We start from the raw sequence: 27789 nt of genomic DNA on the forward strand, positions 1-27789 counted from the left end.
TATCCAGTATTTTCCTTTGCCCATGTTCACTTTCTTCTCTCCTTGAAATGCTGTTTACCTGTATTGGCTGCCTAGTGAAATCTGAGACAACTGGCTTGAATTAATTTTTCTCTTTTGCATTTCCACTGAATTACTTGTTCTTTTCTTACATCATTTACCACTTTCTACTTTACACGTATATGTGTATACACACACACACACACACACACACACACACACACACATATTTATATTTTAGATTCCATATAAGAGTGATATTATGTGGTATTTGTCTTTTTTGCCGGACTTACTTCACGTAACATGATGGTTTCTGGTTCCATCCATGTTGCTACAAATGATAGGATATATATGTAAAAATTGAATTAAAAGAAAATATGAATCTTCCTGTGAATTTTTTGAAGGTTTCTAGTATTTCTAAATCCTCTGTAAGACTGCCTGTGTCTTAAAGTCAGAGGCCTTGCCTTGTTTAGTCACTAATTATGGTGGCACTCAAGATCAATTGTGTAATTAAATGTAATCAACTAAATTAAAATTAGCATGTTAATTTAGCATTGAATGTCTTGTAATATAGTCTAATTATTCTTAATAGGTATATAATATTTAACTGAATTATTGTCCATACTTTATTTTAAAATTCCCCTACTGCTGGATATATATATGTTCTGTATTTTTGTTTTCATTATAAATAATGTGTTGAAATAAAAATCTTGGTGTATTTTTTACTTTTTCTTTTAATCTTTCCTTGGAAAGATTCCCAGATTTAAGATTTCAAAGTTAAAGACTCTGAAAAAAGCATGGCTCTTAAAATGTACTGCCAAAATATTTTGTAAAAGGATTGAAATGATCAGTGCCATAGTATATAAAGTAGTATGTTAAACCCTCAAATCATCTTCAGACTGGACATTATCATGTTTAGTTTTTGATGATTTATTGGGTTTAAGAATATATAGTTTGTTAATTTACATAACTTTACATTAATTTTTTTTCTTCCAAAGTTTGTTTACCTATTTTATTTCCTCCTTTTGCTCATTTACTTAATGGAAACATCATGTTTTAGTTTTTAAATTTAACAAGTGTACACATAAAGATGTAGATATTAACTAGTCTGTTGTTACTAATATTTCTGTCAACCTATGTACTGCCTTTTACAACTCAATATTATTTTTTGTTGTTCCAAAGCTTTACATTTTAATTTTGTCACATCTACCATCCTTTAAAGCTGTTATCTTCTTTCCCTTCAAAGCTCATAGGCAACAATTTATAGAGTGTCTACTATGTGTCAGGCAAGGTGCATTTTACCTTACTTATTACAAAAGTCTTAAGATACAGGTATCATTGTCACTGTGTATGTGATGAAACTGTGCCTTGAGGAAATAAAAAAGGCCATTGAAGTATGAGTCAAAATTAAAACCCAGGTTTGCCTAGATCCAAAGCGTTTATTCTACATTGTTACTTCTCTTTGAAAACAGAAAAGGCATGCTTCCAAAAATGCAATTAGCAATCAGTTGTGTTTTTTACTAATTTTCTCTGATTTTACTTAAAAAATACTAATAAACTCTTGACATCCTTTCTATGTGGTTGCAATAGACAGTAGAATTACTATATTACTTCCAATAGGAAAAATTTATAAAATATAGCTGAGGAAAGAATAAACTCCAATAAGATAATATTTTGCATATATTTAAATTAAAAAATAAGAGAAAAGGGGTTATTACACACCCCTGCTACTGTCTTTAGTAACACATATTACCTATTTCAGGAAGAGAAAATTCTAATTTTATTTGACCATAATGACACTGTGAAGCTACTAAAGCAAAAACAAAGAAAGCTGTTAATAATAGGTATCAGACAACTTGTATCAAAGTTCCATAGACTCCAGTTGTTATAGATTTAGGCAAAGGCTAAAGACTGAATCTATGAAAACAACAAGGAAACGGTTGATAGATCTAGATAATAAAAAGTCATAAAATTATGCTTTAAAGTAGCTTGAGGATACATATTATTTTTGATTCCTCCCAGTGGTCTAACTTGTTCTACAGATATTTCCAATAACTACATTCATGAGACTTATTGCATACAGACCATTTCTACCTAAAAGAAAAACTCTCAGTATCACTGATATGTATTAAAAAACCGAACCCATATCAGTGTCCATAAATTAGGGAAACACTATACAGGGGTGGGTGGAAATACTTCATGCCGTACTAGAATATTTAAAACCTGTTACAAATTTTCTCCCTAAAGGAAGAAATTGATTTGATTGAGATCTTGAGTGAAACAGAAACTGATGATTCTAACTGAATATTCATTTAACTTAAAATTAAAATCAAAATTGAAAACACCAGCTTAATAATGAAAATATCTGCATTCCTAATGATACACTTAACACTTCTCTAAATATAAACTGTTACTATTTCTTGAGAGAAGTTTTATTTTATAGAAAATGGCAGATTCCTAAGACAGTATCATTGCAAAGGAGGGTAAAAAAGTAACAACATTCAAGGTAAATTAGCAAAAATTTATCCATTTTGTTCATTATCCTTATCCTTTTACCATTTTTAAATTCAGTTATTAGTATATATTTCCCCAAAACAGATTTCTATGATATAATATGTAAAATCTTATCAATTGTTTAGCCAGCTTCCAAAACAACTTCATACATGATTCTAATTATTTTTCATAGTGCCACTAGAATAGGTCTTATTTACTCCATTATTATTCTATTTGATAGAAGAGGCAGTAAGTTTCAGAAATGTTTAGATGTCGAAGGCTACAGGCTTCTAGAAGTGAAGTCACAACTGGAGATTTTTATTAATGTGCCTTTTGTTTTGGGCCTCTTTTGGAATTCCTGAACTATTCCGTTATCCAGGGGAAGCCCCAAGCAAGCTCCATTCTACAGCTGAAGCTACTCTTGGGGGCACTCCACTTTCCCTTCCCTACCTTCCTATTTCAGTGGACAATTTGGAAATACAGTACAGGTGGTTTTTCACCTAGGGTGACTTTTACATTAAAGATGGAAACGGTTTGAGGTGTCCTGAAGTGTAATTGTTACGTACAGGAGAGAAAAGACCCATTTTGAGTTGCAGCTAAGGCACAGAAATAGCCTTATTACACACTTACACGTGAGTGCACAAAGGAGGATTTTCTCAATAGAGTTCTGTTTATTATTTATACAAATAAAGTTATATTATGTTGAATAAAACAGTAAAGAGTGCTTTGAAGATCTTACTTGTTAGTCAGAAATTGAGATGGTTACATTAACCACTTAGGGGTAAAGTATCACTGTGGCATGGTAGGGATTTAGCTGTATTTTCATTAACATAAGTCATGAGGCTAAATTTCTATGTACTACCATAGCAAATTTACCTTTTAAATTTATTTTAACGTTTTGAGTACTTAACTTCCCATTTTTCAAAAACATGGGAGGAAATATCGCCTTCCATCACAATAATAGCTTCCTTGGAATTGCTAGAATGTTAGTACCATTCAAGTTCAAAAGGCACTTTGAGAAACTAGGACTAGAAGAATAACCAAAAGTTCTGGAGCTTTGAGAAAACATTCAGAAAGATTCCCTTATCTTTTGTTATAATATGCACTATGGAAGAGTCCACAAAAATCTCTCTTTAGGAGAAGTAAGAGATATAGTTAGATTGAAGAAATGTTCTTCCATTTTATCTGAAAAGGAAAAAAGAAAAAAAAAAAAAAAAAAAAAGACTCAATGCCCTAAAGTCTTCAGAAAGTCCCAGACTGAATTTGATCTGTTTGCTTTCGAACAAATAGGACAAAGTATTGAAAATGGTAGACTTTGGAGTCAGACTGGTTCAAATCAGGGCTTGTGCACTTATTACCTGGGAGTCTCTGAGAAAATTATTTACTTTCTCAGTTTTGATTTCCTTATCCTCCAGAGATTGCAACATAAGGGGAATTTGGGGGAGAAAACATTCACTCCCTGGGGAAGCAAGGCCAGTTTCCTTATCTATAAAATAGGGATAAGAATCTTTAAAGGACAGAATAGTGGTGCAGATCAAATAAGAAAATTAAAGTAAAAACATTTATTATGGTATCTGTCTTGGAGGAATAAAAGCAAAAAAAAAAATAATAATAATTTTGGGTTATCTACTACTGTATCAAACAAATACCATATGAAGGGCTGGGAATATAATGTTGAGCAGGAAAATGTTCCTTGAAAACATGTACTAATTAGTGTGTGTGGAATTCATACTTGTTTAAAAAAAAAATCCAATAATAACTGTTGGATCGGGATAAAAATTAAGTATAATAAAAGTGCAAAAAAGGTATAATAAAAATGACTAGGGATTTTCAAGTCTACCTAACTATATTAAAACTTCCCATTTCTCCATGTTATTTCTTTTTGAGCATAGTGACCTATGAATTTGTGCTTGGTGACACTGCCTTAAATAAACACCATTTGAAAATGTCTATATATAAATTATTTCTACATGCTCTAGAATATTTCATGCTATATTTAAATTACTTACACATGTGCCATATCAAGGGATAATAACAGTACAAACCTACATCATAGGCTGTCGTGAGGACTGAATGAGTTATATAAAACAAAACAAATGCCTGGCACTAGCAAACACTCAATACATGTTAAAGATTACTATAATAGTTAAATAATAAACCTTCATTAGTTAGAATAGCAATAGCTCTCAGAATTGACAGGTATGAAGTAACCAGAAATCCACAAGGTGGCTCTCAAGGCTCAGCATTTAAACACAATGCAGTTGTTTTCTATTTCCAAAGAAATGAAACAAGACTTATGGATACCAACTTGACTTTCCATAGGCTCTCATAAATTCATGACTAATAAATAACTGGAAGAATGCAATGCTGTATAATAAATGTTATGTAATAGAAACTTTTATAAAGTGAAAAAAATGAAGAAAATGAACACTATTTTTAGTCTTAAATTCAAAGAGATTCTGATGTTCAAAGCAACTGGCATCAGCTTTTCATAGGAAGAATTTAAAATATCAATATAAAATAATAAAATTTACAGTACAGTCATGACAATTAAATATGAAAGTGCAAAGCACAATGTCTGGCAGCTAGCAGCTGTTCCATAAATAATTAGTTAAAACATATTATACATATAAAAATTTTGAAGTTACTATCACAACTACTCAATTCTTCCCCTACAGTACAAAAAAGCAGCCATAGACAATACAAGGGTACTTCAAAATTCTGTGGAAAAATAAAATTAAAAGATAACAAATCTTTCCATGAACTTCTTGAAGACGCCGTGTAAATAATGGGTCAGCTGTTTCTAATAGAACTTTAACTACAAAAACAGGTGCCCACCCTTGGTCCTTGGGCTAGAGATTGTCCAATCTTGATCTAAATCATTACTTGATATAACCATTATAAATTATAAACCACTATAAATCATTATTTGATAAAATCTTTCATAAATCTTAAGATATTTTCAATACTTGAATTACGTAGATCAATGCTTCTTGAACTGTAATGTGCATAAATTCATCTAGGGATGTAGTTGAAACGCAGATTCGGGTAAGTACGGGGTAGGGCCTGAGGTTCTGCTTTTCTAACAATGATGCTGGTAAGCCCAAGGATTTTTGATTTTTTGAGCATACATTGAGAAGCAAGGCAGTTGTTCTCAAACTTTTTGGTCTCAGGATTCCTTCCCATTCTTAAAAAGAGCTTTTGTTTATTAAGTTATATCTGTCAATATTAACCTTAGAAATTAATGCTGAGAAATCGTAAAAATATTTCTTATTTAAAAAAACAATAATAAACCCATTAGATGTTAACATATTTTATAAAATTTAACTGCATTTTACATTTAATTATATTCTAAGAGCAGGACTAAATACTTCAATTATAAACACATGGAAAGAAATGCGAAGTAAATACATCATGCAGTGGGACCTTTTAAAAGATCATAAAATCAAGAAAAAAGTCGATGATAACATGATAAATCTGTAAAAGTAACTTCTTAGAAACTGGGAATCTTTCACATATGAAATATCTGGTACATGTGGCACACTATGTGCTTTAGTTCTAGTCCTGCTGCTGTCATTTGTTCCCTACCTGCTTTTCTGCATGTCCATATTCAGGTCCTTGGGTAGGTAAAAAGCAGGAAATCTGGCCACAATTTTTTGCTCTTTCTATTAGAGACACAGCTGTTCTTACAGTGGCATTTCGAGCATGTACAAATACCATCACCTAAAATAAAGGAAGAAAAGCAATTTATTTAATATTATAATTCATTAAATTATAGTTTAATAGTAGCCTGGAAATCATTCTATATAAACAACTATTAATTTTTCAAAACAAAATCCTCAATTTATGAATTTCCCAACATTTCACTATTTAACAAAGTACATATAGGATAAAGGAAAGTTAAATAAAATTCAATAACATGTCTTTACTTATTTTCAATTGAATCATAATTGAGTAAACATATTTTGGGGGTTCAACCTTGATGTATGTTGATCAATATTCTTAGCATATATATTATTTCAAATAGTACTTATTCTTTATGCCTCTTATCCAATCTCTCCCCATCCCCCTCTTCCTCCCCCGTCCCACCTCTGATAACCTTAGATTTCTTCTCTCCTTCTGAAAGAATAACGGTTACTCTGTTGATTTGTTGCCTAGATGATCTGTCCAGTGCTGAGAGAGGTGTGTTCAGGTCCCCCACTATTATCATAGAGCAGATGCTTCTTCTATCCTCTGGAATAGGCTTTGTGAGAGAGATAACCTCTTCTTTTCTTTGGTCTCTGCTGGTGACTTTCCTTGTGTCAATGCACTCGAATGGCTGGTGGGCCATCTGCAAGGTGGTTATGGTGTCTAGCTGCTTTTGTGGCAGCCGTGGCTATTGTGGTGGGCCACCCACGTGGAAGTGGTGTTTTTGGCGTGCTCCTTGCCTGGTTGCAGGAGGAGGGGTTGGTCACAGGATCCATACCTCAGGATCCTGGGTGGGCCCCATGGCAGTAGTGGCATGCCTGGTTGTAGGAGGAGGGATCGGTTCCCAACTTCATGCCTCAGGACTCCGGACAGGCCCCATAGCAGCAGCAGTGTGCCTGGTTGCAGGAGGAGGGGTTGGTCCCCGGCTCCATCTGTTTTTTACATTCTAAGATGCTGTTGCAGAGTAGTTGGGTGGGAGGGACAGAGGGGGAGGGAGAAGGAAATAGGGTGGGAGAAGGAGGAAGGAGGGGGGATGTGGTTGAGGCCCCTGGCACCCTCCTCATTCCTGCAGGGGAGACCAGGCTTCCAGTGGTGGCTTGGTCATTGATGGACTAAATGCAGACGTCAGGGGTGTGTGGCTGAAACCCTCAGCCCCCCCACCGCCCTGGATCAAGAAGCCAGGGGACTTCCAGCGGTGGTTTGGTGGCTGTTGCTGGACTGGCTGCAGATGTTGGGGGTGTGGGACCAAAGCTCTCAGCCCCCCACTGCCCTGGCTTGGGAGCCTGGGGTGCTTCCTGTGGTGGCTTGGTGGTCATTGCTGGGCTGGGTGCAGGTGGGAGAGGTGTGACTGAGGCCCGAGGGCCCACATCATCCTGGTTTGGGAGCTCAGGGCACTTCCTGCAGCAGCTTGGAGGTCCTTGCTGAGCTGGTTGTGAGTGTCGGAGGACATCGCTGAGGCCCCCAGCCCTCCCCTCTCCCTGGCTTTGGGACCCAGGGGGCTTCCGGTCCTTCTAGGTTTTATAGGTGTTCTTTGGTGAAGTGAGACCTTTGCTAATTAATATCAAACTTTGTCTCTGGTCTGTGGATATTTTGTTTTTTTGTTCAGCTGTGTTGGATTATTCACTGTTCCTACTACTTAAACTCTGCACTGGAACTAATTTGTTATCCTTTGCTTATTTCTGAAATGGAGGAACTTCCCGTGGGGACCAGCACTTGGGTTCTGTGATTGAGCTAAATTGCTGCTTAGTTGCTGATTCCCTGGGGAAGGCTTTTCGTGCAGCTCAGGTTTTAATGGTTGACTTTATAAGTACGTCTAGGTCTCCTGAGATCTGGTACACCTGAGTTATGTAGAAACTTTTCAGCAAACTGCTCCCCCTGCAGTTCTATATTTCTGATCAGTTTACATAGAGTGGGCCAGTGCTGATTGGAGGGCAGATCAGCTGTCCTTGCTGTGCCCCAATGTTTCCGTGGTGGCCCATCTCCCCCACTGCCTGCAATCCAAACACTTCCCATGGGATGGACTGTGCACTGGTCCCTAGCGATGACTCACCAGCCTCTGAGTGGCTCCTTTTTCAATTGTTATGGCTCATTGCTCCTATGTGGGTCCATGGGAACCCTGTTAGTGGTCTTGCTTGCCTGAGGGACACCAGGGCCCTCTTCTCCCCTGCTGCCTCCAAGCAACTTCGTAGGAAGGGCACAGCTGTGGCTTTTGCTAGCTCTTGCACTGTGAGCTCACCAGCTCCAGCCTTGAAGCAGCCGGGATTTGAAATGGTAGGAGCGGTCCTTTCTTTCTCTCATCGTGGCTTCTCCTGTCTTCATGCACTCCATAGGTCTCTCCTCCTCTTCCCTTGAGCTCTAGCAGCCCCAGCTTGGCTATCATTGCTTTTTATTTATTTATTTTATAGTTTACACATTTATTTATTTATTTTAATTTATCAATATTCAATATAGTTGATTTTCCAGCCCCTATATCAAATTCTCCTTTTCCTCCCTCCCTCTCCTCCTTCCCCACATCAACATCATAGCTGTTCACTTGTCTTAACAAAATCAAGGAATTGTTGTGATTGTTGTGTCTTCTTTCCCCACCAACCCCCTGCCTCTGTTCATTTATTTACTTATTTTTATTAGCTCCTACAAATCAGAACATGCAGTATTTCTCTTTCTGTGCCTGGCTTATTTCACTTGATACAATTTTCTCTAAGTTCATCCATGTTGCTGCAAATGGTAGTATTTTATTTTTTATTTTATAGCAGAGTAGTATTCCTTGTGTAGATATACCACATTTTCCTTATGCACTCATCTGATGATGGGCATTTAGACTGGTTCCAACTCTTGGTAAATAGTGCTGCAATAAACATGGGAGAACAGGTATCCAGACCACTAATAGCCAAAGCAATCCTGAGCAAAAAAAAAAAAAAGCTGGAGGCATAATACTACCTGACTTTAAACTAACTACAAAGTGATAGTAACCAAAACAGCATGGTACTGGCATAAAATCAGACAAACAGACCAATAAACAGAATAGAGAATCCAGAAATTTACATGCACCTACAGCCATCTGATCTTTGACAAAGGCTCTAAGATCACACACTGGGGAAGAGACTGCCTCTTCAATAAATGGTGCTGAGAAAATTGGACATTCAAATGTAGGAGAATGAAACTAGACCTGCACCTCTTACCATATACCAAAATCAACTCAAAATGGATTAAAAAATTAAATATACACCATTGTGTTTTAATAGTTGTAAATTGGTTGATTTGTGGGAGAGAGTGATGTGGGGGACCATTCATTCCATCATCCTGACCAGAAGCCCCCTAACTCTTAATTTTTTCTATTGTGGTAAAATATACATAACATAAAATTTACCACTTTAACCATTTTAAGTACACAGTTCAGTGGTGTGAATCCACTTGCACTGTTATGCAAGCATCACCATCAGCCATGTCCAGAATTGTTTCATCATCCTGAACTGAAACTGTACCCATCAGAACCAATATCGCTTTATTTATGATTAGCCTATAAATTTGTAGAAGATACAACTGAAATTAATGGATTCTATAAAATTTAGAGTTTAATTTGCACATTTCTCTTTTGAAGACACGATTCATTATCACAATCATTTATTATAGAGATAGAGTATAAAAAATGTAAAAGCCTTATTTCTCCATGGAAGACTACACATACAATGAAATTTCCAGTATCATAAAGATGTTTAAAGAAATTGAAAACAATAAAGAACACTGTTCCTTGGATAAAATCATGTCTATGAACAACCACTTAAAGAGTTTAGGGGAGTGCTGGAGATGAAAATGCTTCTAGAGAAATATCTGGAATTTTTTTGTTGCAGAAGACCTTCCTGTGAAATTATTCACAAACTATGCACATCTGAATTAGGGAAAAGGCATGTGTCTGGATGCTTTGTCAAGGAGAAGTAAGGGGAAAAAAGTACTTTCAGGGACATTCACCAGGCAGAGAGTAAATACAATTGAAGAGAATAAAATAATAAAGTGGTGAGCAGACTGCATTTGTTGCCCATCAGTGCCTATCTTCTCTCCTCTGAGATGTTTCCTCTTTGCCTTCTACCTCCCCTCACAGTCAGCTCAACCCCAGGTTTCCCAAAGAGCCATTACTATTATAAAAACAATTTTATCCTTTCATATGGGCAACTGATCTTTTTCAACTTTATATGGTGTTAATAAAAGCAACTTTAGACAACTTTGACATTGTTACCAATCTGAAACATATGATCTAAGGATGATAAGCGTGGGTACAATGGATGACTTAAAATCAGGCTCCCCTAGACACAGCTTCCAACCAGACTGACACCTCTAAATCTGTGGAGTCACCATGGTATTCCCTTTAGGCCTCAGAAATGTGGAGGTCCTAGTTCTTGTCCCCTTCTCAAATCTCCCTATACTCCTCTGTTAATTGTTTTTTGTTAAGCTAGAACTTCAGTATTATTTGCAGGCTACACATGTAGGAGCATATGCAAGCAACTGTTTCTAATCAAGGGAATTGACAAACTCATGAGAGCTGACCTAAATTAAAGAGAGGAACATTTTGAGGACTAACAAAACTGAGAAAGGGAATGAGGCCTCAGATTTGACCAGAAAGGAAAAAGAGTGACACAGAGGTATCTATAGCACATGTTATACATTTAAACCACATTAATCATGTATGGGATATTGATTAAAAGTCATAATACAGTAAAATCTCACATAACAATCATTCAAGAAACCAGAATGCTTAAATAACTGATATTCTTTTAGGTTGAATGCAAAGTAAAGCAGAGCAGAGATAATTTGGAGATCAGAAGTTCCTCAAAGGAAAAAAAAAAGTTGTCAAAGAATTTAGAGAAAAAATGTATTGCAAGTCATCTGAAAAATCAACAAAAGTTAGCACAGTCATCAAGGGCATTAAGCTTGAGATTTCATATTTTATCATAGCTCTAACTTATGTGCTGGTACTAATGTGTTTTGAAAAGAATATTTTTAAAGAGTACACTAATAGAATTTATTCAGAAAGTTTTACAGGTACTTATAAATTTCTTCTGCTTTCCTTATTTCCAGCTATAGAAAACAAGTCTTCTGATTTTGATAGGCTATCTGGCTGTCATGGGAAAATATCTTTACTTCATAGGATGTCAAGAGACTGCCATTTAGGCTCAAATTGTGATATTTTCATAATTACTGACATAAACTATCTAATACTGAGTAAGATAGAAAGTTCTGTTAACCAAAATGCCCTGCTGAGGCTTCACCAGTACATTCTATCATCCTGTCTCTTGCAAACGGTAGGAACATTTTGACTGAGTTTCTTTTTAAAGGGCAAAGCAGATTTTTTTCTCTTATATAAAAATAAAATTATCACCCACAAAACTTCATTAACCCTCAACATTAAATTACAAAAAATTTTTATTTAAAATGAAGTTACTTATTATTTTATTAATTTATTCATTCATTCAAATGTTTCTGAGCATGCTGAGTTACTACCAAACCCCGAGAAAACTGCTGTGCAAAAGAGAGACAATGTTCCTGCTCTCATGGAGATGAGAATCTAGTATGATGGATTAAATAAATACAAAATATTTTTTACTTGATTAATATTTACTGGCCATGGTGTATGTATAAAATACTGTTAAAAGGAGAAACATAAAAATAATCAGAATATGTCCCTTGCATGAAAGACTTGTACAATTTAAGAAAGAAGATAAAACTGTAAATATAATTTAGGCAGCTAAATTAGGAACCAAAGGAAGGATGGAATGTGGATAACGTGGGAACTCTAAACATGGAGCTAGTGGGTCTCCTTCATTCACCCATCCCAAGATATTTACACAGTACCTACTATATGCCAAACCCTGTACTAAGCACCAAGGGTACAATGACAACTGTGTTCCAAGGCTCCAAATTGTTACACAACTTTTATGAGGAGAGAAAAATCATTATGATAATAAGACCTATCTAGTTACAGAAGCAGGGTGCAGGCTGTACAGAGGAGGCTATAACAGCACCAATGCTCCTTCACTTACGATAGATTTCTGTTCCCATAAATCCATTGTAGGTTGAAAATAAGTCAAAAATGCATTTAATACACCTAACCTACCAAACATCATAGCTTAGCCTAGCCTGACTTAAAAGTGCTCAGAACACTTACATTAGCCTATGGTTGGGTAAATCATCTAACACAACACTTATTTTATAATAAAGTATTGACTATCTCATGTAATTTATTGAGTACTATACTGAGAGTGAAAAACAGAATGGTTGTAAGGGTACTCATGATTTCTACTGAATGTGTATTACTTTCACACCATCATAAAGTGAAAAAAAATCATAAATCAAACCATAGCAAGTTGGGGATCTTTGTATTTGGAATATTTAACTTGGGTATTTTTAGTGTGTTAGCTTGAAGAAGTGCATTACTACTGCATCAGAATCACTGCTTGTGCATATTAAAACAGATTTCTGGGTCCTCCCCTAAAACCAGCTGAGTAAAAATATCTAGGGGTGGGATCAAGAAATTAAATTATTAACAACTACTGAGATGACTACTGCATTATCATGTGAAATTAGTTAATAATTACCACAAATTTAATTTTCCTTTCCAAAGTTAATAGAAATTTAAAAGGTAAAATAAATAAAACCACCACAAGAAAGATGTCTTTAAAAATCCCCTAATAACCTATCTTTATTTATCCATACATTTGAAATATCAAGAAATTTTAAGGTATTCCAATACAGCTCCAACATTATTTTCCAGATGGGCTAGGGTTTTATAATATGACCAGGTTTCTATTCTCCATAATTTAAATGCCACATTATACAAATCCTGTTGAAATAACAGATATGGAGAACATAAGGAAAAATAAAATATGACCTAAATCTTCATTAATGATTTCAGTCTGATTTGTCAACTTATCGTCTTGCAAATTATTTTCTACCACAGACAAGAGAAATATTAGTTAAAATTTAAAGCAGTAATGTCTTTTTATTAAAGGATTCATCATGTCTTGTTCAGTAACATAAACTCTTTTTCTTATTGAGAATTTTCTGTCTGGAGGCTCCAATATTTTATCACAAGATTTTGGGTTTCTATAAACATACTTGATTTTATGGTCTGTTAATTTATTAATTAATTTAAATAGACTCATGAAAATTGTAACTAACAGAGAGAACAGTATTGTTTCATTTGGCAGCAATAACTCCAAATTAATCTTAGAAATACTTTTGGTAACTGAGCAATTAAATGGGCATGTGTGTCATTAAAATAAGATTAGAATAGTAATATTCAAGTCAATATGATGGTGAATTTAAATTGTTTTTTAAAACTGTTTATACTTTTACTTGAAGTTTGCTAGGTTATGCATTTAAAAATATTTTCTATACTTATTTTTAGTTTAAAAAGCCATTTAGTTTTAAAATGTATGACGGAACCATCCCTGTACTAGGAAAGTAAGTATGTTAATTTGAGTACTGGTCCTTGTCAGGTTACAGCAATCGCTACGCTAATTGTATGGTTAGGGCCATTCATAAGTAAAGCCAAAATGCTTTATTATTTTAGTTATATTAAGTTTCCATTCGTATTGTCAGGGCTAGGGCTCAGACCCTTCAAATCCATTGTACAGACTGGGTTACCAGATCCTTCACATGCCACGCTGGGTCACCAGACCTACCTCACATGGAGGTCCATGAGCTAGGTAATTGGGAAAGAACCTGGGAGCCATTGGCAGATGACATGAGATCAGTTCTCAGCTTCCTCAGCAGCAGCAACAGCTTGCAGCAGCAGTAGCAGCCTCCCTGCGGCCCACCCCAGTGGTGCCCCGGTAGGGGGTGGGGCAACCTGTGGATCAGAGCCACTAGTCCTTTATACTCAAGTCCAATAACCTGAGTGCGAGTCAGACAACCCAGGAACACCTGGGTGCACATGTACAATTACATTAGACAATAACCAAGGAACACATGGGCACACGTGCCTATTTATATCAAATGCTCGGCAAGATTCTGAACATGTGAGGGAGCCCTGACCATTTTCCTATATTTTCCCTACATCTACTTCATAATATTAAATAGCAGTGTGATTTAGAATAAACTATTTAAGCTCTTCAATTCTTATTTCTCCCAGAACACAGATAAAGAGTTACTTTGTATCACAAGTTTACTATAAGGATCAAAGAATATAACGAGTAAAAACACTACATTTAGTAAAGCAATGGCTCTCAAATTTTAGAAAGCTTCAAAAGCACCTGGCAGCCTTGTTAAAAACACAGATTGCTGCTCCTTCCCCCCACCTCCCTTTCTGATTAAGTAGGTTTGGGGCAAGCCAAGAAACTGCATCTCTAACAAGTTCCAAGGATATGCTAATACCTTGTCCAGGAAATTTTGAGAACCTCTGTCAAAGCAGATAAGTATCAGCACCATTATTAAGGTAATAAACATAAGTAAACTTAATTTGTCCTAAAAGACTAAATGGTTAGACCAGTATGTAATTGTTACAAATTAACACCTATATAACTATTACTCATTAAGTGCATATTTTAAATTTCAAAATGATTTAAAACATCTTTCAACATCCTTTCTAAGGGGTTCGTGCAATATGAACTGGGAATCAAAAAATTAATAGAAATATTTAAACAAGATATTTGGAAACTAGAGGGAGGAGGACAAAGATTAAATATGAAATCTTGAATCAAAACCTCTTTCCCAGAAAATTCTGCTAGGAAGGAAGACTGAGAATGAAAATACCTGAAAAAGTTACAATAACATGGCGGATAAAAGTCCCACAGAAAAATGTTGGTGAGAAATGATGTTTTATATTTTATGGTATTGTCTCTTGCAAGTAAAGAATGAGGCTTGGGGTGGGGAGGTTTACGTTCTGGTGGTTTACGTTTTTATTCCAATCAGCACAGCCATTATTTGTCTTGCTTTCAATTCTTCCCTACTTTGTCAACCCAGGTTCTTCAAGAGAATTAAACACTAAAGACCTAAACAAATAGTGATTCTAAAAGTGTGTGGTTTCCTGACCAGGAGCATCAGCATCAATGTCCCTTGGGAACTTATTAGAAGTACAAATTCTCAGCCTACCCCAGACCTAATTTAGAAAACTCGAGTGGGGACCAACAATCTGTTTTAACAAGGCTTCCAGGATATTCTGATGCGTGTTAAAATTTGAGAGTACTGTATTAAGGAAAATATTGTGAGTAAACAAAAACCTGTGCATTTAGAATGATTCTATCTAGTACTAGTACTACGTAGTAATAGTACTGTCTGGAAGAACTGAGAAAATAGTCAATTCATTTTCTGTGTTCTATGGTTTGAATGGGAGTGCCACTCAGATATATTCCAAATACATTTATTTATATACCAGGAGAACATAAAGGCACAGGGTAGTTTTTGTTGCTGTGCTCATGTGTTATAACACATTTGTGTGATCAGCTAGATGCAATTTTAAAAGGTTTCATTCTGCATGTTGTAGACCCAAGAGTCATCTGAGGTGGGGCACTACAAGTCACTGCAGAGTTTTCATTTTAGGCCACAGTGCTGTCTAGCTGAAGACTCTAAGGTCAACTGACTATAATCTTGCTCTCCTAGTACTTCCCTATCAAAGAACTTCCAATAGTTAGTTGTCTCACTTCTCAGTAATGAACAAGAAGCCTGGCACACAACAAATACTCAATGTTTTTTGAGTAAATATAACACACTGAGGCCAAACACAAGCCCACCACAGCTAATAATGGCAATGCCTGCTTTTTAAAAAAATTTTTAAATTTGTTGTCTCTCTATGTAGAATAACAACATAGAATTGTGAAAATTAAATGAGGTAATATAAATGAAGCACTTACAAGTGCCTGGCACTTAGTAAGTGATCAATAAATATGAGCAGTTATTTATTAGACTGCAATTCTAATCCTTGTGAATTTCGATATATTAATTTTTTGACAAGATAATAGTTACATAGTTCAAAAACTGGAAAGTATAAAAATGTACACAGTGAAAAGAATCTCTACCACCCTGTCCTCTACCCTAGTAACCACTATGTTTCCTGTGTATCCTTTGAGAGATTATGCACACATATAAGCAAATATGTGTTCATAATTTTAACCCCCCCTTTTACCATATGGTAGCATATTATACACACTGTTCTGTTCTTTCCTTTTTTTGCTGAACCATATCATCTTGAAGATCTTTTCACATCAGCACAGTTTCCTCATTTATTTTTTACACTTACATAGTATTCCATTACATGGAAATACCATAATTTATTTAACCAGTCCTTGCTTGATGGACATTTATATCATTTCCAATATTTTGTTACTAAAAGCAATGTTGTAATAACTCTGTACACAAGTCATTTCATATTTTGTGAATATATTTGTTGGATAAATTCATAGAGGTGGAATAGCGAGGTCTGAGTATATATAATTATTCATTGAACTATGTTCCTATTTTGAACATTACTTGTTTCATTATTGGCCTTTACTTTTTTCTTATCAATTTGTTGGCGCTCTTTGTACATGAAAAGACAGTATGTGTTGTCTTTGTCTACATAGCAAATATTTTGCCATTGTCTAAGTTTTATCTTTTAACTTTGTTTATGGTGACTCGAAATAGTTATTTTTTTCTGTATTTAAATCTATCAGTATTTTTCTCCACAGCTTCTAAGAAACTCATAGATAAGGAAGTAAAAATAGTTATAAACATATGAAAAAACACTTCACTTCACTAGCCCTGTGTGGCTCTGGAATTCCAATAGTAGGTGCAGAGATTGATTCTGCTTTCTCTCTCCCTCTCCCACTCTCTCTCTCACAAACACACATACCTCTTCTCACAAACACACACATGCAGATGTCCATAATATACTAAGTAAAAAAAAAAAAAAAAAAAAAAAAATCAAGTTGAAGAACAATTTCCATAATATTATTCTGAGTGTTATTATATTTAAAGGGTATGTGTATGAACATGTATGTTTAAAAATAGAGAAATGAATGGACACTCACAACATTAGTTATCTCTCAAAATGAAAACAGAATTTGTCTGGGAGGGGTGAATAAAAAAATAACCCTTCCTTTGTATATTTTGTATTGTTTGTCTTACCCACTGAAACAAGCCTTTAATAGTTGTATAATTAAGTATATAAATTATACTGGACAGGAGAAATAATAGATGATAACAATAAAGTTATAATACTATATTCACAATATCCTATATTAATATACTTCAAATAGTTTGTGGAAAAATGGAATTAAAAGATAATATAGATCTTTAAATACAAACTTTTCCATGAACTTCTTGAAGACTCCTTGTATTTGATATGATTATTTTATTGCTATGGGATTTATGGTGTCAAGCCTAAAGAACACATATTTAATAATGCACTTAAAAGGGTGATGGGAGGACTTCTGGTCTAAGTGGCAAATTTATCTTGTTTTAGTTTACCTGTAAGTGCTTTAGGAGAAAAAGAGAGACAGGATCTAGCAGAAAAAAATAAACAGCATTCCAAGGGAAAGTATATAGAGGTGAGCAAATTCACATGGTGGTCAATACAGACTTTTTGCAGAAATAGACATGCGGACAAAAGAGTAGTAACATCTAGAAAAGCAAAACACAACCTCAAGGTAAAATACATACTAAGATAAAGAAAATATTCATTTCGAGGCTCAGAAAAAAATCATACCATGAAAAGAAATACTTGAAAAATTATTTTTATATTACAGAAGTGAAACAGAGTAAGGCTAGGCCTGTGAACCAAACTGACTCCATTTTCCCTGCAGAGGACACTTTGTTATTTTTCCACTCTTCAGTCATGAGACGACCCCTCAGGGCAAATAATTACCCCATGGGCTGCCCTGACAAAATAGACTGAGATAAGAGAGGAAACAGATATACACTGAGTTGCAAAACCCCTGCCCAAGGCTTGTTTACTGTAATTGTACAAGTTACAGATTAACCTTAAGACCCCTTTAGGAATTCCCACCTGTGCTACAATGACCCTTCTGGGGTGACAATGATGAACACCACTGCCTACTGAGCATGCACCCATGACGCAACCAGGAAGAACAGAACGGACCACCTCCAGTGACGCCGGCCTGCCACCTCTTAACTCCTTTCTCTATAAAAGACTCTCAACAGTTCCCCTTGGGGGGCTAGCTTTACTGTCGCTATCCCCCTCATGCGTAAGTCTATCTCCTCTTTTAATAAAGCCTTGTTTGCTTACGAGAGCCTAATTTAATCACTGGCAAAAACTGGAAAGCTTTGGGCACCGGAGAGGACTCTAGCTGCAAGAGGCAAGTGGCCACTGGGACTATTTTGCTCCCATGTCTCTGCCGCTGGTAGATCTCTCCTGGAGTCCCTGGCCTAAATTCTGACAAGGCAGTGCTTTATTCTCTTTAGCTTTCTCTGATTTTCTGAGCCCTCTTCTGTTTGGTTGGATTGTATCCATGTCTGTATAGGTGTACCCTGGAGGGCTCCTGGCTATGCTTTGTTTTTCTGATTTAAATCTCGTCCATAGTTTTCTTCTTTATGCTGAAAACAGGGAGAACTGCTTTTATCAATTACTGTTAATGGAATAGGTTGGCTCCTCTGATTAGGACTAGGCTAAACTGGAACCTATTGCTCCTCTTTTCTCTTTGTTCGCTTGGTTAGACATTTAGTTGAGTACTAGTATTTGAATAAACCTTCCAATCCTTGCATCAACTTTTGGACTTTCCGGTCATTTGTTTAAGGTGAGAGGGCAAGGTGAGAGGGCAAGACGAGCCTGACCTGTCGGTAACAGAAAGATTTTAAACTTAACAGAGAGAAGGCCATCACAGTGAAAAGAATATCGATTTTTGAAAAGGAATATGCATTACATGGTGAAAAAGAAAATATGGTTTGCAGAAGTGTAAAAGAAAATGGTAGACAAAATAGGAATCACCTAAAGACAACTTTGGAATCATAAATTGATAGAACAATGGACAGGGTAATTTTAAAAGGGTGGGGTTATAAAAAAGAAAAGGAGCTCTTTGTTCTTTTACTAACAATGAAGATGAGCAAGAAAGTACTTACAGAGGTATCCCTGAGTGAGAGTTAGTATAAATATTTAAGACAGATCTTATAAAAAGAACTTTTATTTAAATATTTTAAGATATTGTTTGGTAGCCACTGAATTATCTAAAAAATCTATACATGTTCATAAAAAATCATTTAAAAGAAGCAAAAATCCCCCACAAAAACAGTAACTTTTATTCCTACATGGGGGAGATAGATGCTATTATGATTAAATTCAATTTTCCCTGCTGCTTCCAGATACAAGTGATGCTTTATCTTTTTGAGCATCCAAAGAATTTGTATGTCCCTCTCTTAAACATTTACTGTTGCCTACATTTTATTTTTTAACTATTTTTGTCTTGACTTAGCTCTTCTGCTAGTCTGTGGTCATCCAACAATTACATGACAGGCACTGGGGACATATAGTAGGCAAGCCCAGCACTGGTCCCTGTGCTTTTGGAGCTTATATCTAATTACTAATGATGAAGGATTAGAGTGTTAAGGGACGCCCCAACCCCTACTGACCTTAACATATGCATTCTGCTTCTGTACAAATCACTTGCTAAAATAAATGGGGAATCCAGGGTGGGGAGTGGCTAAAGGGCTAACCGCAAAATTAGCTTATGTACCGCTGGCTTGCTTGCATTGGCTAGATTGTGTCAGGCACGAAAAATTCCCGCCTAGCTAAAAATAAAAGCTGTGAGAGGTTTCAACTCAGGGCTGCGCTTCTCGATTGGCCTGTGTAGCCCTGGCTGCCAGAAATAAACTCTTTTCCTTTTCCTATCACCCGGTTCTCGTGGGCAAATTTCTTTTACCCGTCGGAAGTTGGCCATAACAAGAGTCTGGGAAGATAGTGAGCACAGAAGCTTCCAGTGATTGCATGAACAACTATAAAAAGGAAAAAACCATAAATAAAATAATCTAGAAATTAATTAGGGTCTTCCCTCTCAAAGTTAGCAAAATACTTGATTTGAAGGTCATGACTTTCCAAAATTCTTCACTGTGGGCCTGTTTGGTGTCATCTCTATAAATCCCTCTTACTATTGTTTAAAATCTGCATGCATTTGTATGCTTCTAGGCCTTTAGACATGTTTTTTCACTTAGTTCTCCTACCAACTCCATCTGTGTAAATTCTATAAACCTTCAAGGTCTATTCTAATGATCCTTCTCCAATCTCTACAGGGAAAATTAACGACTCCCACAGCATTTTGTTCACTTGTAATCAAAAGATGTACAAAGGTCTCTCCACTGCTAAGATTGATAATAAAAGGCAGTATTATTGAAGCTTACTATGTGCTAGTACCAGTACTAGGTACAGTACATATGAGTGTGTTATCTTACTACTAAACACAATGAAGTAGGTAATTTTATTAACACAGATGAGAAAACTGAAAGCTCAAGAGTTTTAATAACTTGCCACTCATTCAAGAGCAGAATAGGGAATGAGCCTCAAATTTGACATTCCATACCCTTCTTTCTTTCCATAAAGTTATATTCCTTCCTTAGGTGCTGCCTGAGGGCAGGGACTACATTTTACTAATTTGGGATCTCCTTGTCATCCCCCATACCACTCTTCCTGCTATCATCACTGAACATTCACTAAATGATTGCTGAAATTCCAACATTAAAGATGGTCAAATTTCACAAAAACCATTTATTTGGGGGCAGAGATATAAACTTAAAAGTTTATAAATCATGGGATAGCCAGTTAGCTTAGCTGGTTAGAGCTTGGTACTAACATGAAGGTCCAGGGTTTGATCCTTATACTGGACAGCCTCCCAGAAAAAGAAAAAAAAAAGTTACAATCATGATAGAATATAGGCTGAGTTAATGCTTTATGCTGATATCTTTATTAAAATATGGGGTATCAAGCAAACTTCCAATTATTTAACTAGATAATTAATTTTCCTGGATAGTTTTACTTAAGTTTATTTGCAAATCTTCCACTGATAATGAAATAAAATTACTGCTGATTAGTCTTCTGATGCTGTTTTGAACGTGTGTGTGTATTTTAATACTATTGCAACGTTCAAAATTTGTAAGTTAAAAAAGAACCAATTTATAAAATAAGCTATGCTAAGAGATTTTTAAACAAAATCCTAAAATTCTGGACTTTGAAGTGAAAAATTATTTCTAAATCAAAGCTACCAATTTTAAAAGTGAATCAAATGAATCAAATTCATTAACCAAAATAATGTACTACTGATGGTCATGAATATAAAGAGCATTCTTACTTTTCATAAAGGTAGAAAATTTGGCACTACTACATTTGAATTACATCAATAAAACTATTATTACTGAAAATAGGGCTAAAAATAATAAGTTTTAGAATTCTCTATTGTATTTATCATTACTGTACAATGAACATTTAACAACTACCATTTGTTGTCAGACATTCCTCCCAACCAACTAAATTACTAAAGCATATATTTTTCCTTTAAAGACCTGGTTAAACATTTATTAGATATACCATGAAAATATAAGCTACCTCCAACAGGGTTACTTTATCCTATCCTAGCTATAGAAGAAAACCGTATAATTCATTGACTAGTTTCCATGCATTAAATTATGTAAATAAGTCAAGGAAAGTAATCCACAGTAGAGAGAAGTGGTTCCGCAGCTCCAAGCTGTGTAATTAGATCTATACTCAGCAGTTCAGAGCCAGTTCTGGACTCTCACACTAAGAATCTGCAGTTTTTCTCAAGAAACCTAAGCTTTTAAGTTTTAAATAGATTCGAATTATCATTACTGAATTACATTTAGGGCAGTGCCCTGAATGTGAAATACATTCCTCATGAATTTCACTACAAGAATCATTTTAATATTTACCAGTTTGTATGTTTGAATTGTGGGAAGCTTTAACTGGTATGTTTGGTTAAAAGAAATCCAAAATACTTTATATCTTCCAAAATATAAAAGACACTTATTATTAAAATGTATAATAATGATAAAAACCCAGAGGACTTAGTGTACATTATGTACCATAAGAGCAAAAATACATATTTGCCATATTTCAAGGTAAACTCACTGTATAAAAAAATTATCTTACAATCAATTCACCATATATCAGGACACTGCTCAATATACTTAGAAGCATAAGACAGCTGTATTTCAGCAGTCTTTGAAATATTAAGACCACCAAAAAAAGAATAAAAAGTTAGAATTTATATAATTATAAAATAGTAAATATTTTGAATGTATTTCCCCTTACTATAAACTTTTTTTTAACTGAAGTAAAAACAATGCTTTCTTAAACATAAGTATGTCTTTTACTGGTAATGTAATTTATGTCATCCAATTTATAATTGAATAAATAACCTATACATTCTTAATCAGGTCCTGTTTTATATGTGCACTATATACATTCATTCATTCATTCAATTAATCTGATATCTGAATTCATTTTTGAAACATGTTTATAAACATAAGTAATTTAAACAATATTGTACGAGGATACTTCAAGAAGACAATGGAAAAATAGAATTGAAAGGCAATACAAATCTTAGCATGTACATTTTGAAGTACCTTTGTATATGCTATAGTTAAAGTATTTTATACCTTAAAATTGTCTTCAGCATAAAAAAGTTATAATTTTCATTCAGCTATTATAACATACAAGAGAAAATAAAAATAATCAAGAATGTTAATTTTACTTGCTCATAATTACTTACATGAATTTAATATATAATAAAACTAATTTTTTGCTGTTTTTGAAAAACTTCTTGGCAATCTAGACTAACTCACCAAATTCTTATCTGATGCCAGACTATTCTATACAACATACAGACTTATTCTGAATACTAGCAGTGTTTAAGAATCAAGTATACCTATATTTGAATAACTCATCATTTATATACTAGATAAACTTGGGAAAATTTACCTGTGCTTCAGTTTTTATCTGCAAAATGGAAATAATAGTAGTTGCCTTGCAAGGCTACCGTAGGGACAACACACAATAATTACAAAGTACAAGGAAGAAGCCTGGCATGTAGAAAGTAGTCCATTTTGGTAGGAAAACGTTTAGTTGTTTGTAGAGGTTTTCCTTACATTCACTTCCAAATCTGCTCCCTACACACCGCTCACTGGGACCAAGACCAGTACTGCTCTCTGAGGCAACAGGAAACAAATTTTACTTCTTTTTACACATAAAAATTTTTCAAATATTTGAAAACTGCTATTAGATTTCCAGTATGACTTCTCTTTCTTGAACTAAACATCACCAGTTCTTAATGCTATTTTCCATAAATGATGGTTTTACAGTTTGACACTAGATGAGTTCTATGTTCTTTATACTTTTTCAAAACTAAAGTATGCATCCAAGCAAGATAATTTGCTGAAGAAATTTGTCTGAATTCATACATAGTTCATTACTAAAGTGTTCTCAACTTTATTATACAGGTTAATACTTGCATGACTTTATATTTTCAAAGATGTATCAATTTGAACATCAAGTCTAATTAGAAACCTGAAAGAATTTAAAAGGCATATAATGGCATCCATTTATAAAAATGTTTTTAAAAATTTTAATAACTGAAAGATCATATATTTTCCTTTAAAAACTATTTAAAAATTATCACTGAAAATTATTGTGATGACATAGATTTTTCACGCATACAATTGATGATTTCCTTAGGCAACAGTTTTTTCAGTTGGAATTTACTAACACATTCTCTGCATTCTCTACTCTTTTTAGGGCAATAACTAGTTAAATGAAAATGTCAGTTTTGTTGGGGGAAAAAACATTGAAAGGGGAGTGAAGAGGCTAAGGTTCTAGTCTCAATTCCAAAGCTTATTAGATATCTGACTTTGGGTATACTATTAGGCTTACTTTTCTCATCTGTTAATAACAGCTAGACTAGATTAACTTCATGATACTTTAACATATTCGGTGGCAAAATAAACATAATGATGATCTATTAAATGTCTTTAAAATACTTTTCAGATGAAATAAAACAATTAGGAACCTGATAAGAAGATACTAAAAACACGATTTAATAAGTATAATCTACAATTTAAGGGAAAAATTGGAATATTACCCATCCTAATTTTCAAATAAATAATGCATCTCAACAGTATTTTTGGCAATGACTCAAACTCTAATATAGAAGATTTATATCATGATACAAATTTATTTTAAGATATGTATATGGGACTATTTTTACAATATATTATTCTTTAAGTCATATTTGATGTTAACAAGTTTGTGATATAAACATAACTGTTATTTATGTTAAAAGCATTTAAACTGGAAACTTGCTTTTGTTATGGTTTTTATATAAAAAGCATTTACCCAAATCAAAAACTGAGGGGTGTATATTTTAGTATGCAGAGTAAAGATAGCACAAACTGTAGAAGTCTCTGTATGCGAAGAATTCACAATTAATGAGAAAAAATCATAGCACTAGGGATGAGGGAGCTGTGGAAACGTGTACTTTCTGCCTCCTGGTTCAGCCATAGTTTGTAGAGTTGGTGTGGCATCTTCAATTACAGATATATTTTATCATTTACACAAGTATTTGATTTTACTCCTAATGTGAGGGAATGGAGGAACCATAGTTGGCTGGTAAATAAAGGATATTATATTTGAAAATTTCCTGTATATCCAATTAGTATTCAAGCTGGTATTCTAGGCCCACAAAGAAAAACTGCTGGTTTCCTTAATCCATTGCATACATGACAAAGTGGAAAACCAAATCTCATCTCTATAAGAAAAACTAAATTGACATTCCACATGTGAAATATGTCTATTTGGTAAACTTGGTATCGAACAAAACTACTGATTCTTATGTAAATTATGAAAACTAATGCTGTAGGGCAGTAGTTTTAAAACTGTTTGGCTGTGGAATTCATTCTTCCAATGAACTCTTCTGCAGGAGCTCAATATATTAAAAAAAAAAAAAAAAAAGGTAAAGCAACTGAAGTGGACTTGAGAGATCCAAATCTCTTTTCTTCCTTTCAAACAGCAGACCTCTCCCTACTCCCCACCTCATGACTGCAATTCCTGTGGCACTTCAAAGTACCTTGGAGCAGTCCAAACATAACAACTATATGAGGAACTCTTCTAGTGGAAAAAAAAAGCTCAAAATTGTACTTCCTTTTGGATAAAAGGTTAAAAATTCTAAAATCATCATCTCTTTCATTTTTATAAATAATATTTTTGGGAAAGAAATCAGTGAAAATATTCATTTAAAAAAATAAAATGGTTACACTGGTTTCCAAATACCATTCCCTACTAAGAGAAACCAGGTTTGCTTGCAGAAATGGTTAATTCCAAGGAAAGCTCATCTTGATAAGCCTTGAAGATCCTATTGCACCCAAAAAGAAGGAAGTGCCCAAAGAATGATGGGAAGATGCCAAAAGGACAAAGAAGCCATCCTGAAGGGGCTTCCAATGGCCAAATTTGGAATGATAAGATTATCAAAGTAGAACAGATTATAACCCTTTGAATAAAATAAGAATCTGATGAGTCCATAGAGACATAAATTAATAAACAGCAGAAAGGAAGCTCTTCCTTGCATATAGTGGAATGAAAAGAATGACAGAATTAGAAAATCATCAAAAGATGCTAAAATGAATGGATAAAAGTTTGATAAGTGGCACATTATATACTTAGTCACAAAAGTATCTCCCCACTTATTAGTTATGAAGGGGAAAATGGTAACTTTACAATAGAGAAACCTAAAGTAAACAACCTTAACCAAGTGGCAAAAGTGAATATTAGCAATATGGGACAAATCCAATAACATATGCCTCCTGATATGATGTACTGAGAAATACACAACATCACTTCTGCGGTATTCCTGTCAGAAATGCAAAACCTGAATTTAATCATGAAGAAACATCAAACAAACGCAAATTGAGAGTAATTCTACAAAATAATGATCTGTACTCTTCAAAAACGTGGAAGTCAAATCAAGAAAGACAAAGTAAGGTTAAAGAAGTGTTCCAAGTTAAAGGAAACAAAGGAGACATGACAAATAAATGCAATATGTAATCCTAGACTGGATCCTGGACCAGAAAAAAATTATCTATGAGACATTATTATCCCTTATTAATATGAATGCAAAAATCCTCAACAAAATACTAAGAAACCAAATTCAGCAACATATTAAAAGAACTGTACACCTTGACCAAGTAGGATTTATCCCAGGAAAATAAGGGTGGTTCAACATATGAAAATCTATAACTATAATATACCATATTAACAGAATGAAGGAACAAAATCACATGATCATCTCAAATGCTGCAGAGAAAACACTTGACAAAATCCTACACTTTTCCATGAAGAATTTCCTCAATATGATAAAGACTACGTATGAAAAACCCACAGCTACCATCTCGATGGTGAAAGACTGAATGCTTCCCTTAAGATCAGGAATAAGTATGCCTGCTTTCACCACTTCTGTTCAACATAGCTCCGGAAGTTCTAGCCAGAGAAATTAGGCAAGAAACAGATATAAAAGGTATCAAAATTGAAATAAAACTATCTCTATTCATGGATAAAATGATCTTATATTTAACAAACAATAAAGCATCCACAAAAAAAACCTGTCAGATCTAATAAGCAAATCAGTAAAGTTACAGGATACAAAATAAATACATAAAAATTAGTTGTATTTCTATAAAATAGCAATGAACAATCCCAAGAAGAAACTGAAAAAGCAATTACACTTACAATAGCATCTAAACAAATAAAATACCTAGGAATAAACTTAACAAAGGAGGTAAAAAGAGTTGTAAACTGAAAATTACAAAACACTGCTGAAAGAAGTTTAAAAGACCTAAATAAATGGAAAGACACCCTGTGTTGATGGATTGGAAGATTTAATATTGTTAATATAACAATACTACCTAATCTGATATACAGATTCAATGCAATCCCTATCAAAATCCTGTTTTTTTGCAGAAATAGAAAACTCCATCTTAAAATTCATATGGAATTTCAAGATACTCAGAATGGACAATAAAATTTTGAAAAAGAACAAAGCTAGAGAACTCACCCTTCCTGGCTTTGAAACTTATTACAAAGCTACAGTAATCAAAACAATATGATTACTAGCATAAGGACAGACATATAGACCAATATAATAGAATTGAGAGCCCAGAGATAAACAGTTACATCCCTTTTGCCATGGGTATCAAAACCATTCTGTTGAGAAAGGAAGTTTGTACATACAGTCTCTCAACTCTCACTTGGCCATATGAGGACAGACCTTGGGCCTGGATCACTTCCATACCAACAGAAAAGCTTATCACTTTATATGGTAACATATTTCCCTATTTCAGACTCAATGTGTACTCTTTTGTTCTGTTTAATTATGTGTATCATATGGCACCTGGACAATCCTACTACTGTGTATCCCCTTGCTGGGAGGGGATTGGGTCCTTCCACTGCAGCCCAGGAGGCACCTGCAGGCCAACTGCCCTACATCAACTGTTGGGAGGGACCTACTATTAGAAACGATCTTGCTCTGCTTCTCTTTGTGAGAAAGTGTTATTCCAACCAGTGCTTATATGTGTTGTGCTGTATTTGGTGACTCTGATAGCAAGACGCAGTAGGCAAAAGGGTTGGACTTCTGCTCCTGG

The 27789-nt window shown here is 34.6% G+C and overlaps 1 protein-coding gene across 4 annotated transcripts in view; it reads right to left on the reverse strand.

Annotated features, from left to right (window-relative positions):
* ASCC3 (activating signal cointegrator 1 complex subunit 3) overlaps nt 1-27789 on the reverse strand; it is a 393541-nt gene that overhangs the window by 169952 nt on the left and 195800 nt on the right. For all 4 annotated transcript variants that reach the window (XM_063096828.1, XM_063096829.1, XM_063096826.1 and 1 more), the window contains one exon: nt 6079-6213. In XM_063096828.1, coding sequence (XP_062952898.1) covers nt 6079-6213 — 135 coding nt within the window. The remainder of the gene's footprint in view (nt 1-6078; nt 6214-27789) is intronic.

This window comes from Cynocephalus volans, chromosome 5 (assembly GCF_027409185.1).
Source record: "Cynocephalus volans isolate mCynVol1 chromosome 5, mCynVol1.pri, whole genome shotgun sequence".
Taxonomy (NCBI): domain Eukaryota; kingdom Metazoa; phylum Chordata; class Mammalia; order Dermoptera; family Cynocephalidae; genus Cynocephalus; species Cynocephalus volans.